Source organism: Triturus cristatus, chromosome 9 (genome assembly GCF_964204655.1).
Source record: "Triturus cristatus chromosome 9, aTriCri1.1, whole genome shotgun sequence".
Lineage (NCBI taxonomy): Eukaryota > Metazoa > Chordata > Amphibia > Caudata > Salamandridae > Triturus > Triturus cristatus.
The window spans coordinates 1143274806-1143289002 of NC_140592.1; the positions used below are offsets into that span (position 1 = coordinate 1143274806).

The 14197-nt window shown below is 45.0% G+C and overlaps 1 protein-coding gene across 3 annotated transcripts in view; it reads left to right on the forward strand.

Annotated features, from left to right (window-relative positions):
• MAPKBP1 (mitogen-activated protein kinase binding protein 1) overlaps positions 1-14197 on the forward strand; it is a 953926-nt gene that overhangs the window by 425034 nt on the left and 514695 nt on the right. For all 3 annotated transcript variants that reach the window (XM_085627077.1, XM_085627078.1, XM_085627079.1), the window contains exon 5: positions 13830-13887. In XM_085627077.1, the coding sequence (XP_085483203.1) occupies positions 13830-13887 (58 nt within the window). The remainder of the gene's footprint in view (positions 1-13829; positions 13888-14197) is intronic.

Consider the following 14197-nt stretch of genomic DNA (forward strand, 5'->3'; position numbering starts at 1 on the left):
TGTGTACGCTAGTTTTGGGGTTGTGTGTTGGCTGGTTAAGTGGCATAGTCGCCTTGTTTCGTGCGTATATGTGGGCTGCTATCCTCTGCTTACACGTTTGAATAATCATAAAAACTCTTGGCGTGCCAATGTGCCTGATGCAGAACACTGTGTGTAACCTGTCGATCACACCTTTTGAACCCAGAATAAAGCTAGTCACCTACAGGGGTAAGGGGAATATTAAAGGTGGGAAAGGAAAGGAAGTGGGCAAGACTGTTCGCGTAGGAGGTATGCGCATTGTGGGTGCTATTATCTAATTTAAGGCAGCATCAATGGTTCAGTAGCCTTCCGTAGTAGATGAGAAAGGATGTGTCGCGGTTTTTCTTTTGTGATGGGGGAAGGAACATATTGAATTTCACGGCTATGTTTCCTTCACGTTACCATACACATTGCCGGCAGCAAGCACACATTCCAGCAAGCACACATTCCTGTGGTTCTCTACCTCTGAGACCACCCGGGGAACAGGTCTTAGAAAGTTCAGAGTTGCTTGATTTATAAATATGAGACTTTTTTTTATTCTTGCCACTAAGTAAATGGGTGAAACTTCAATTTTGGTTCCTGGGTGGTGGCATCTCGAGAGGGGGGTGGCGGGGGGGGCTGAGCTTCATTTAGCCTATGCTAACCCCACTTGGGCACCTCCAATACAGCAGTTATTATTAATTGAGTTTTATATAGTGCTGGCTAGACCCGGAGGTATCGGAGCACTTTACTTGAGGAACATAGCACTAAAGTTTCACAGTTACATCAATTAAAAAAAAGTGCATAGTAACAAAACACAAAGAACAAGACAAAGGAGAAAAAAAGAGGAAAAAGGGGAAGAGTCAGTGGCTGGATGAGAAAAGCAATTAGGTCTAATAAATCTGCAACAGAAGGTAGAAGTTCAGGGTATCAACTGACGGGCTAGAGATTAACAATCATAACTCCACAGGGTCGCGGAGGGTGGAACAAAATGAGAAGGGGTGAAGGGGAGAAGGGGACCTAGGGGGATGAAATAGGAGGAAAAGCTCCGAAAGGCGAATCAAGGACGGCCAGAGAATCGGGCACGGACCGTCAAGATGCTGGACCCATGACTCTGGCACAGAGTAGCATAAACACATGATGGCAAAAGTAAAACAACAAAATAACAAAGGAGCTGGCTCGTGGGCAGCCGCCGGGGCTAGGAGGGAGGGGGGCTGGAGAATGCCGATTTTTAATAAAAAAATAAAATAAAAAAAAGTGTTGCCGAGAACAGAACTCGGGGTTGCATGGGTAACAGTCCTCATTCAATGAGGTGCAAAGTCAGCTTGGCCGCCCCAGAAAAGGGGGGGGCAGCCGTGGGAACCGAGAGGACACTTCTCTCACCAGCTCGGAGAGTGGAGACGAGCTCGGGGAAACTGGATAGCAGTGCAATGGAAAGCCCTTCGTTGTTCCCTCGTCCAGAAAGCTGCAAAAAGTCACCATTGAGTGCCCCAGAAAAAGTGGAGGCAGCAGCAGAGACCAAGAGGGCGCTTCACTCACCGGCTCGAGGAGTGGAAACCAGCACGGGGGCACTGGTCATCAGTGCTGTGGGAATCCCCCCCCCCGTAGCACCTCCATAGGGGGAAACGAAATTCACGCGCCCCCGTTGACAATCTGGCAAGGCGAAACCAGGGGACAAGCAGTTACGAACAAGCCCGGAAAGGAGAACGGCCAGAGGGCAGATCACCAACCCAACACCTCAGCAGCCACCAGTCAACTCCACGGGGCAGCATGGAGTGCAGAATTGAAGTCTGCCATCAGAGAACAAGCATTGGCCGCGAAAGTGAAAGCGGTGTATGAGCGCTGCAATTTAAACCAGGCACATGCGCCCGCGAGTGTTGAAAGGCAGAGAGGCAGTTGATCTGCAAGCTGCAGGGTTGGGTTTCGACACAGACCACTATACCGCAAGGAGAGGTGAGACTGAGTTGCCAGTTTTTTTTTTTTTATGGCCCTGGGTTGCTGTTTTATTCACTGTTCAAAGAGCTCTGCTACGCGAGATGGATTACATTATATGACGAATGGGGAGTCACGCAAGGAGCGACGGCGTCACGTCACACAAGGGTGACGTTTGACGAAAGGTTAGAACCCGAATAAGTCCTCTGGGTTAGGGGCCATGCAGGGACTGGCAATGTACCCTTTTCATGTTACACGTAGCTGGGTAACGATTACGAAAGACAGATACAAATAGGGCAACAAACCGCAGAGACTCAAAGAAAAAAAATACTGGCTCACTGAGAACATCAAAGCGGCCGCGAAAGTGAAAGTGATCGCGATCAAAATGCTACCATGGCCGGCCTACAGCCTGCGCGCATGTGCGCAGCGCTTAATGAGCATGACAAGGAAAGCCTTATGGCGCCTCTGCTCGTAAGCGCACATGCACGCAAGCTGTAGGCCGGCCTTGGTAGCATTTTTTTGAAGCCCTTACTAAAAGTCTTGCCAGATCAGCGCATGCGCTGGGTCAGGCGAGACCTAAAAACTACTGTCTCCCGTTTTTTTTTTTTTCGTGTAATGTATTGTACATACATGTTTATCCATCTTTCCTAGTGATACCAGTTGAAATACTGTTGCTTAGTTTTACGTAAAACAAATCTGGGCAGCAAATAGAAATCAAGCAAATGAGTTATAAAGCCACTAATAAGCAATGGAGGGAATCCATTCCCAAGAAGCTATTCTACAGTAGTTTGCTTCTACACAAATACATATCCATTTCCATGCTATTTTCTTGTAATGTTTCACATTACCATAAAACATTTCTTTAAAGCCAGACCTATTGGCATTGTCAATGCTTGTTGCGTTTTCGAAACTTAGACTAGTAGAGCATTCGTTATAATTTGCATTTCTCTGTTTGCCTTCCAAATGTATAAGTAATCAATGGGGAGGGAAAAAGAAGCTGTGGTCCAGTCGGCTTCCTTATAGCTTATGCAGAACAAGCATTTACAATGCAACGGTCTCGGCATTGTTAAAGTTAGAGCTATTGGCATTGCTCGTGACATTATTTTTGTTTGTTTTTAAAACATTTAAAGAAACGGCATTGTTATTTACAATGTCAATAGCTTAATCACTCTCAAAAGCGAGATTTATTATGCGAGCATTATTTGGGAAGTTTGGCAAATCCATAATTATGAGGAAAACGCTGCAGCATCGCAAAATGCCAGTGGCCCAGACTAATATGCATGATTAGTATGTGGATTCCATGCCCATTCCATCTTTGTCCTCTCTGCAGAAACTGCTGTCTGAAGTGTCAAATTTTATTAATACTAAACAAAAATCGCACTACCGTGCCAGGGCCAGACTTGGCGTTGATAATGATTGTTTGAAAAGGGAACTTTGAAAGGATACGAACTTGACCAATTCTGGTTTCAAAATAGAAGAGAACACTGTAGAGGCATGCGTTTACCGACTGTTATATATAATTTGGGATATATTTCTTAATCTGTCGATTTCAGCCACTGCATGATTATATTGTTGTCTCTTTTTGAAACTCATGAGCAGTAACATTGTCGTGGTGTCACTAGGGCTTCAAGTGGATGCTTTTTCAATATTATATACAAGCCACAGTTACTGCTAATTTATCTTATGCAACTAACAACGATTGACAAAGCCAATAGTCCTAACTTGTTGTAGGTATCATGTTACTTGTTGTATCATTATGCCTGGATGCAATGACAAAAGAGACAGCAAAATACAAGTCGTATAGACCCCGCGCAACACCGCCCCCCACCCATTTGTTTGTATCCCACTTAAAGCCCTGGGTAGGATACTCAACAACAGGGCCGAACTGGAACCCCAAAGTAGGCCTGGCAATTATGTCGGACCAGCTGGAGGGTCATGGGGGAGGTTAACTGTGAAGCACTTTTGCTACAGGAAACGCCCGATGCCCGGGCAAGCCAGCCCGGCCCTGCTCAACAACCCCGTTCTCTCCCGCATTTACCTGTGATCAGGCGCGCAACACCCATTGAACTCAAAGGGCTTCACTCCCCCCCCCCCCCCCCCCCCTCCCCCCCCCCCGTCGTGTGTGGCAGCCCGGGATGAGACCGCTTCCCGGGCAGACACAAAGCCGCGCCTGAGCAGTTCACAGGTCTTTAAAAAGACCATTTGCATGTTAATGAGGCCTCGCTGTTGCTTCACCCCTTCTAAGAACCCCCGCAGCTCCACTCTGCCTAGATTCAGCCCCCCCACCCCCTAAATCAGCACCACTCTGCCTACTGTTTAAAGATTCAGCGCCCCCCCCCCCCCCCCCCCGAAATTTTCGCTTATCCCCCCCCCCCCCCCGAACATTAACTAGCAAGTGATTTCGCTGGTCGCTTTTTCACAAGCTCTGAACTTTGGCAGTGATGTTTCCCCTTGATAGAGAAGTTTCTGTATTTGGATTCCATGCCCATTCCTTCTTTGTCCTCTCTGCTGAAACTGCTGTCTGAAGTGTCACATTTTATTAATACTAAACAAAAATCGCACTACCGTGCCAGGGCCAGACTTGGCGTTGATAATGATTGTTTGAAAAGGGAACTTTGAAAGGATACGAACTTGCGAGTGCTTGCGGCCTGAAACAACAAGCGAAGTACCAGCAGCAACCCCAGAGGACCGAAGTTGCTGCGGGACCTGGAGAGCAAATTACCCGAGTCACCTCGAGGTGCAGGCATTCAACGCTGACTCTACAGCCTCGAACGGCCGAATGTAAAGCTATCGGCTGGGCCTGCCGATTCCGGACCCGGACTGCGGAGCTTGTCGGATCCGCACTGAAGTGCACTAGGGGACAGTGCGGGGACGTGCTGGTCCCGAGTCATGTAATAACCCGGACGGATTGGCCATTGCACTCGGAGGCTGTGGTGGAAGTACGCGGTTCGTCGCAAAATGGCAGACGAGCCATGGCTGTGATTGTCGACATAGGACGGCTTGACACGGCCGTAATCTTTGGTTATTTGCCTATGTGGGATCTCCGCAGGAGCACAAAGCGGGATAGTGTAAAACAAGCCCAGGGCACCGGAAGACACCACCGCAGCATCGCAAAATGCCAGTGGCCCAGACTCCAAATCTGTTGAGTTGGAGTGGTGAATGTTCCATGCCACATTTTGCCATCAAAATTAATTTCGACGCAAAACTAGAACCGGAAATGAGGCAAGACGCCGAGTTGTAGCACCACAACATAAAAGGAAGTTAAGGAGGTCGAAGTACTGTTTGCCAGAGCGGAGACCATAGTCCAAGCACGGTTCATTGTGGCAGAGAAACCAGAGTTCTATAAAATAAATGTTCGTGAGGGAGGGGGTGGTTTTCGTAAAACGTGCCTGGCGCTCGGTAAAACAGCTTGAATTGTGTAACGATGACCCGCGAGCCGAGAGAGCGTGCACAAATGTTGATGTGAGAGACTGAAGACCTTGAGAGTTAAAATCTGCAAGCGACAATTACTTTTATTTTCTTTGCTACATAAATGATCGAATTTAATGGAGGGCACCGAAAGACACCACCGCCTTTCTCCGAGGCACAGCAAAAATGCCTCTGAGAAAGGGAGCGTCCTTTTCGGATTTTGGGGCGTGTTTTGCTGTTGTCTCCTCCCTGAGACTTCTCGCAAAAAACACGCCCCCCGATCCGAAAAGGACGGGGCATAATTGGAGTGACTGACCTCTTCTCCAGTGGCTGGCCAGCATTTAAGAGGCCAGCCAATGGAGAACAGGAGAGAAGAGGGGCGGGTGCAAGCCCCTCTTCTCAAAGTCATTAAATCTCGCGAGCGAGACTGCGCAAGCGCAGCCATCGCTAGCCGAGACCTAAAAATCACAGGGGAGTGGACCACTTGTCCTGTATATCCAGGGTCTTTTACATTCTTGGTTCCTTCATAAAAGAACCCTCATAACTATACACAGGTATGACAGCGGCATGAACTGGGTTACCGTTTATGTGTAATAGTACAGCATCATCATTGGGTCTTTTTTTGCGTGTATGCTGACCTCCACCCGGAGGAAGACCATCTGGTTAGACAGTAGCGTCCAGACATGAAGGTTCAAGAGGTGTGAGAAGGTTCATGTCAAGTGAATTAAAATCTCTGAATCATTGTTTCAAAAGCAATTTTATTCTGGAAATCTTGATCAGAGAAAGGTAAAAGAAAAATTCAAGTGCGGAGGAAGACCGAGTTATTGGTCTACCATACTTATAAAAATTAAAGGTCAAAGGTCGACATGTTTCAGCCTACTGTCGTAGTCTATAGGCTTTCATCAGGACCAATCCAAGGAGGGCGCATTATGGCTCCTTATCTAGTGAGATTCTCCCACTAATCTAATTAAAGAGATCAGTCCGTTTATCTGTACCTAATTAGAAGAGAGAAAACAGTGGTTTTTCTAAATGATTTGAGGGAGCAAATAATCATGAAATTCTGTCCCATGAATTAATTTGGAGCTACTACCTTAATTTGAGAAGAAGTGAAGGTTAAAATAATTGGACTATTTTGGTGAATATTGTGCGAAAAACGGGGCGGCTAGGTGAAGGGGAAATGATTGTGATCGGTCTTGGCGCGAGTGCTTTTAAGTGCAAACGGCTGGCTGTGCGAACAATATTGGTGAAAAATATCGTTGATTGTTAGTTGAATTTGTGGCTCATTCGTAATGGCGAGTACATCTCAAAGTGGATTGAATGTAAAAGTTTTATGATATACGTTTAAAGTTATTTGTGGATATCGTCGGCAGTGTGTGTCTCAGCAAGACAAACCATTTTTTTATGCAGATTTCGACAACATCAAAATTCAGATAAAGTAACGCCTATTAGGGTGATTACGGAAAGTGAAAGGGAGATACTGGCAAGGTGGATAAAAGAGACATATGACGTTAATAGTTATCGTACAATTGTTTACCTCATGTATAGAAAGTTCCGTATTCTGGAGGTGCCCGGGGGCATGAGAGAACCGTATTTCTGAGGTTCGGAGGGAGGCATAAGAAAAGGGAATGGTTAGAAACATCTTACTTGGTGTATCTCGGCGTTCTGGTCGTGTCCGCCATTCGTGCTTACCGGTGTCTCCTCGTTCACTGACTTGTTCTGCCTCTGTCCGCTGTGCCTCAGATTGGAAGGATTAGTGGCGTCTTGCCGTTATGAAGCGGGAGGAGAATTAAGATGGAAGAGAGACTGGTTTTCTTATGTGCATTTTCTTAGTCGTGGTTGGCATTCGTAGTGGTTGGCAATCTCACGATCGGAAGGAGAATTGAGATGGAAGAGAGACTAGTTTTCTTATGTACATTTTCTTACTGGTGGTTGGCATTCATAATGGTTGGCAAACTTGCGATCGGTGTACGATTTCAGGGTCATTGTCTGCGAATTGTGCAGATAGATGTATGCCCATATTTTATTTCAGGCTGGTGTAGATTCTGATAGAGGGCAAAACAACAAGGGGGGTTATTTACAGTTATTGATCAATCTTTAGATGTCACAAAAGGGGTTATTGATGAAAATGTCGTAAAAGAGAGCAGCAGGAGTTGTCTGATCTTCAAAACGGTTCAAGGGGTACAGTTCAGATTATGCCAGTGTGTGCCAAGGAATATTATCATTTAGGCCCTGGTGATCCGTGCCCAGACGGTGAATCCAGCGTACTTCTTTCTCAAACAAAGTGCGTTCAGCAGTGTGATAAACCGATTTCAAACTCTCCAAAACTACCCATTTTAGGTCATTGGCGTTGTGATTATTCTCTACGTAGTGCCGGCTCATCTTAGTGGTTAACCTTTTGCAGTTCACATTGCTTTTGTGTTCCGTGATCCTTTGTTTTATTTTGCGGCAGGTTATGCCTATGTACCTGAGATTGCAAGGGCAGGTTATCATGTAAATCACATGTGTTGTATTGCAATTGGTGTGTTGACGTAATGCCCAAGTGAGGTTGGGGAGAAGTTGTATGGTTTTGGTAACCTTTGTCGTATTGCATACTGAGCATGTGCCGCAGGGATAGTGTCCTGTGATTGGTTCAAGATTCCATGCTGCTGTGATAGTTTCCTTTGTGGTATATGGCGCTGGTCTGGTATGTACTAGGAAATCCTTGAGGTTTCTCGTTCTCTTATTAGCAAATCTTGGTTTTGGCCATTGTAAAGAGTCCGAGGTAAGGATCCTCCAATTTCTGTTGACAATCTTTTTCACTGTGTTGGATATCGTGTTATAGGTCGTAACACATGTCAAGAGATTCTCAGGCTCTACTCGTGTGGAAGCTTGTAGGAGGTTCTCTCTCGGTTGATGACGTGCTCTTTTCTGGCACTTGTTGATTATTTTCATCGGATAATGTCTTTTGACAAGTTTCTCCCTTAGATCTTCCGCTTGAGTTTTGTAGGTTTCGAGATCGCTGCAGTTTCTTTTTAATCTGAGGAATTGACTGAATGGTAAGTTATCTCTAAGAGGGCGTGGGTGGAAGCTCTGATAGGATAGCAGACTGTTCTTCGCCGTGGGTTTATGGTACGTTTTTGTTTGGAGGATGTTGTTCTCTGAATAAATCGTGACATCAAGGAAGTCAAGTTGTCGTTTATCCGATGTGTAAGTGAATTTGAGGCATTCGTCTCTGGAGTTGATCCATCCTATGAATTCTAGTAATGTCTCTGCACTGTCTTCCCAAATCATGATCACGTCATCTATGTAACGTTTCCAAAATTTTATCCGTGTGAAGTAGGGATTGGTGGAGTTCCGTATGTGTTCTTCAAAAGTGCTGACATACAGACCCGCCACACTCGGAGCGAATGTGCTCCCCATAGATGTACCGTGGCGTTGTCTGTAAAGTGTGCCATTGTACTCAAAATAGTTTTCTGTCAGGGCTAATTTGCAACATTCTAATACGAAATGTCTCGGTGTAGAATGGATCCAAGGTTCAGAAAAAAGAATGTTTTCCAAAGTGTCTAATGTTTTCTGTTGTGGGAGACTGGTGTACAGACTCTCCACATCCAGCCCCACTAAGTACATGGTGTTCTCGTTATAGACCTGGTTGTGTAGTTGGTTCAGGAGGTCTCTTGTATCTTTAAGATAAGTGGGTGTACGTTGTACTAATGGTTTGAGGAACTGATCAGCGAACTGGGATAGGGGTTCCAGAACAGAGCCAATCCCCGAGACGATAGGTCGTCCTGGTGGGGGGACTCTGTTTTTATGAGTCTTTGGTAAAGAGTAGAAGTATGGTACTCTGGGGGATTTGGTGTTAAGGAAGTCTGCCTCATGTCTGGAAATCCAGTGGTTAGTTAGTGCTTCTTCTAGCATTGAGTTTATGGTCCCTTGTAATCTTTTCGTGGGGTCATTGGTGATTTTCTCGTAGAATTTCTGGTCGGACAGTAATTTTAGACATTGTGTGTCATATCCTTGTTTATCGAGAAGGACGATGCCACCTCCTTTGTCAGCTGGTTTGACAATCACATTTTCATTCTTGCTTAGTTCTTCCATAGCTTGTTTTTCGCGTCTCGTGATGTTGTTGAATGTTTTGCTAGAAGGTTTAATGTTATCCACTTCTCTGAGACTAGTAGAGCATTCGTTATAATTTGCATTTCTCTGTTTGCCTTCCAAATGTATACCAGGGTCATTGAAAGAGCATATTTTGCAAAATGCTTTCTGAATCACGATAGTATGGGTAACCCTGACCGAATTCAGAGTTATACAAATCACTGCTATGCCTACATTCTTGGGCACATATATAAAAATAAAAAATGAATTAATAGGTTTCCTGTATCCCAGTTTTTTTTTTTTTTTATTAATCAGATTTTTACCATATGAATTGCTGCGTGGTTGGTACACAATGACACGTCGTTCTAAGCTGCAGCTCTGTTGTTGCCTTGGGGCATTTCATGTTTTTTGGGCGACCACCAAGCACTACATATCCCTGCAACCAGAAGGTTATAACTGACATAACTATACTACTTTTGTAAATCGGCCATCGGAGAAATAAATTAAAGATAGAAATGTGACTACTATTTTCTTTCCGACTGATTTTCTTTTTTTAATTTCAAGGATGCCTTTCTTTGGGAAAACTATCAATGATTTACACAAATGACCCCTTGATTAATTTGGAGTAAAGGTAAACAAACCTGGCCTGGAAACCTTTTGTTGAGAGGTGAATTTGCTGGGAAGTAACAAAGAAAAAAGACCCTGTCTTATCGCACACAATTTGTCCAGCTACCTTTCATTGCAAAGCAGCGCTTGTTTCAGACAGTACATGAGCCCACGTTTGCTTAAAATGTTTAAATCGGACTTTGAATGTACATGTTCATATCTGTATATATACCGATACACACTTATATACAAGGTCGGTTTAAACATTTTAAGCAAACGTGCATATAGTTTTATCTGTGGACCATTTTCTGCCCTCCCAAAAAATCAGTTCTAGAAACATCACTGTGCTCGGGCCTATTCTGTCTCATTCTGACCGTGCACCTCTCCCGTGAATGAATTGTAAACTTTGTCCTAATTGCCAAAGCCAGTCTATCACTCTGGTTGTATCTTCATCTGGGGGGAGCATGCATCTAATTGTTTGCCACCCGTATATGGGCTAATCAGTAATATTTTCTTAGAAACGACCAAGCAATACCTCCCTCATATCAAGTGGTGCAGCTTGGGCAATTATATCTGCAGAGGCTTAGTTTCCTAATGAAGTATCTGCAGTATTGCTTTAAGTGGACTTCCGGGATCCACTGTAGGGTATTTTTGGAATATACGAGATGCTGGAGAGAACCCATCTTAAAGCTGATATTCCTCATGAGAGAGAATGGAGCTTTCTCTAATGTAATTCTTCCTGCTTGAATCTATCTAGGAGTATCGCTAGATTATCACACATGGCTCCTATTTCTAGTTCTATCCACACCCAAATAGCGGAATTCAACTTCCTTTTTAATGAGACCGTAATATGCAATGGACCAATTTTGTTCCAGCAGTGGAGAGAGTTTATCTCCGTGGATATGGTATCCTGAATGTAACCTTCATTCCTGTAACTTCTATAACAACCTTGATAGAGTAGATGATGGTTCCGCAATAAACGGCTCAATGTCTTCTTTGAGTGCTTAACAGTCTACCAACATTCCAATTTAAACCTTTAATCTGAGAGTTGCCTTAAATTCAGAATGCTTCTGGATCAACTGCTAGCACGATGTGTCTTTGACTTTTTTGCATAGGTCTGTGGAACTAGCATTGAGGAAACCGGTATACTGGTCTCAGTACAGTGTGCTCTATATTAGAGTCACCCACAAAAGAAATTCCATTCCCAAACCAGTTTTCAGCTGGTATCCAAATGGAAGATTCTGCTGATTAGTTGAACACTTTTTCATTGACCAGAGACCGCACTGCCATTGGCTTTATAATCCTAGCAAATTCAGGTACGTGGATCCATGAGGCATAGGCCTCTATTGTTGAACTGTATCAAGAAAGGAACGGATTCTGTGTTAAATCGATCTAGTTGTTCCTGGATTGCACTGCTTGTAAATTAAGATAGTGCTGGCTTGTCTCACCAGCGGAGAGTTTACCTATATTTATTGGGTTTTGAAGGAACCTAGGCTTTAGTCCCCTTTTGAAATTTGAACTGCCTCCGTCCACTTTTTTCAGCCTATGCGCTGTGCAGCCCAGCACATGGGTATTTAGAGTAACTCTTACCCCAGAGGAAGTGAACTCTACTACCTGCTCTTTGGAAGCATCAATACTCCTCCTCGCTTTAATGTTTGGAATCTACATTTGCCTGCCGCTCCAGATTTTATTGTGCAACCCCTGTGAACCCTTCGGCACAAAAAACAGGTTATCCAATGAATTGCCATCAAATGCCAATTATTCAACACGCCTAGATTTTATTCTGTTGATTAGGAACTGAACATGCTTGCATTTTCAACAGGAATGTGCTTCTTAAATACTTGTACCAGCCTGAGGCCAGCTACATTTCATTCAGAGATTGGGAACACCAGCTTCTAGGCACCACTCCACCATCCATTTCCCTCATCTCTCCGCTGTTCTCGGGAGAGACATAATGAAAGCAGCCTGAATCTCATTTCACTAACCCATCAGACACCTCCGATCGGCGAACTGCTACTGACGCACATCCCACGCAAATGCAGAACCAGGGCGACAGGTCACACCTTTTCCTACATCACTCCTAAAGTGACCTGCCGTTACACATCATTGCCACCTCTTCAATAATAGTTTTGCAAGAAACTATCTATCCTTTCAAATAGACACCCTCTCGCCAAGCTACTCCTGCACCTGCTTTCAGCGCCAACATACCCTCCCTTGTGATAGTGCACTTTACAAATACACATAACCTAAATCTTTTTAAGTGTTATGCTTCATTTTGATTGTCATACTAGTTTTAGGTGAATTTAACTTGCTGTGATTATTTGTTTTCCAATATTTTCCCCTCTGAACCAGACCGGGTTAAGCTGCTATTTGAGTTTGATTTCTAGAGCTGGCAAAGATTGTACAGAGAATCAGTTTAAGCCTACCTGGAAACTTTACTACACACAGTGCAACAATGATGCTAGAAAAGCAGGGATTCACAAAGGGCTCCTCTGTGTCTTCCTAGACTACAGTCTACAACAAAACCGAACAGAATGAGCAGAAAACATTGGTTTGCTAGCCATTATCTGACGTCAAATTCAATTATTTTATCAAATGCATGAGAGGGCAAAATAAAAATAGGTTCTCAACATTCGGGGCCAGACCTTTGCCTTCTTGTTAGAATTGATGCTTTCCTACCATGTCCTTAGGTTGCCGGCTAAGCATCTTAGTCATTGCTGTTCTCAGTCTTGTACGCCTCTGTATCTGCATATAAGCATGTTCTTGTTTATGCCAAAACGAGCACAACTGTAAATCACTCAGCGGAAGGCTCAAATTTACCTAGACAGGACGGTCTCATTGCAATGTACTGAGCATCCAAAGTAGGAGTGGTTCCTCAAGCCTTAGTAGTAAGAAATGACACCTTCAATCAGCCTTAAAAGTGACAGGTGTCACAGGGAAACGACTTTTACAATGCAGGCTAAGCCATGTGTGCCGTTTCCCTGCAAGCAGAGCCATGCTTGCCTTAACCACCAATCTGCCTTAAACACGCATATGCGTGGCTAAGCCAGATAGCGGTCTAGTGTTCAGATTGGTGAGGAGAAGAGGAAGCGTCTGAACAGGAAGCTCTGGACGTAGACAAGTAAATGGGGCTGTGGCAGAGTTTGAGGTGGGTAGTTTAAAAGGGTGGGGTGGTTTTAGGGCTCGGTGCGGGGGGTCAGTTGTCTTTGGAATGTGGTAGGGTTTTAGGCCTCAGGGTAGTGGAAGGGGTTGTTTTAAGGACCGCGCAGGGGGTAGGTTTTAGGGCTCAGGGCGGGGGGGGGGGGGTCTGTGGTTGGGGTTGTTTTTGGTAGGGGCAGCGTAGTTTTTGGTAGGGGGGTAGCGCTTTAGACCTCAGGGTGGGGAGAGGGTAGTTTTAAGGGCAGGCTAGGTTTTAGGCCTCAGTGCAGGGATGGCGAGCTAAGGGGGGTAGGATTTTAGGGCTTAGGGCAGGGAGTGGGGGGGGATTGAGGTAGTGTTAATCTTTACCATGCATATCTCTTCACCAAACATGCCTTTACAACGAGATTGCGGGGTAAAGGCATGCGTGGCTTAGATGCATCCGTGGTTAGGACTGCATTGCAGACTCACGCGTGGTTCAGTCATGCGTGCCTGTCATACAACCAGTGCCACCCCCTGGAAGTCCCATTCTGGAAGCTTCATGTTTGGCCTCTTTCCCCCACCTGAACACAGTGCACATACAACACATCGGTCTCCATCTGCCTTGTATTTGATGCATAGAGTGGCACCAGTGTACAGTGTTGATCTAACTTCTCATGTTTACTTTGTCCTTCCAGAAAAACCATCACAGCTCTCGCCTTCTCTCCAGATGGAAAATACCTGGTTACTGGTGAGGTGAGTCTAAGGTTTGGTGGCTCCTCTTGCTTTACTGCAATATTTGATCTTGTTGGCTTTGGTCCAAGACACCAGTTGAACCCCTTTAGCATGGCTCACCTCTTCTGTCTTCCAGTCAGTGCTTCAACTGATAACCTCACTCACCTGAAGGGCAGACAGAGGTCACTGTCACTTCCAGTAAATGCAAAGATTAGACTCCCTTATTACCAGTCCCTGTTTTCTGGCAAGGTGTCTGCCCCAGGGCAAATACCACTTGTGTTTCTAGCATACCGGTCACTTGGAATAAGCGTAGAGGTGTTGGAGGCTGCTT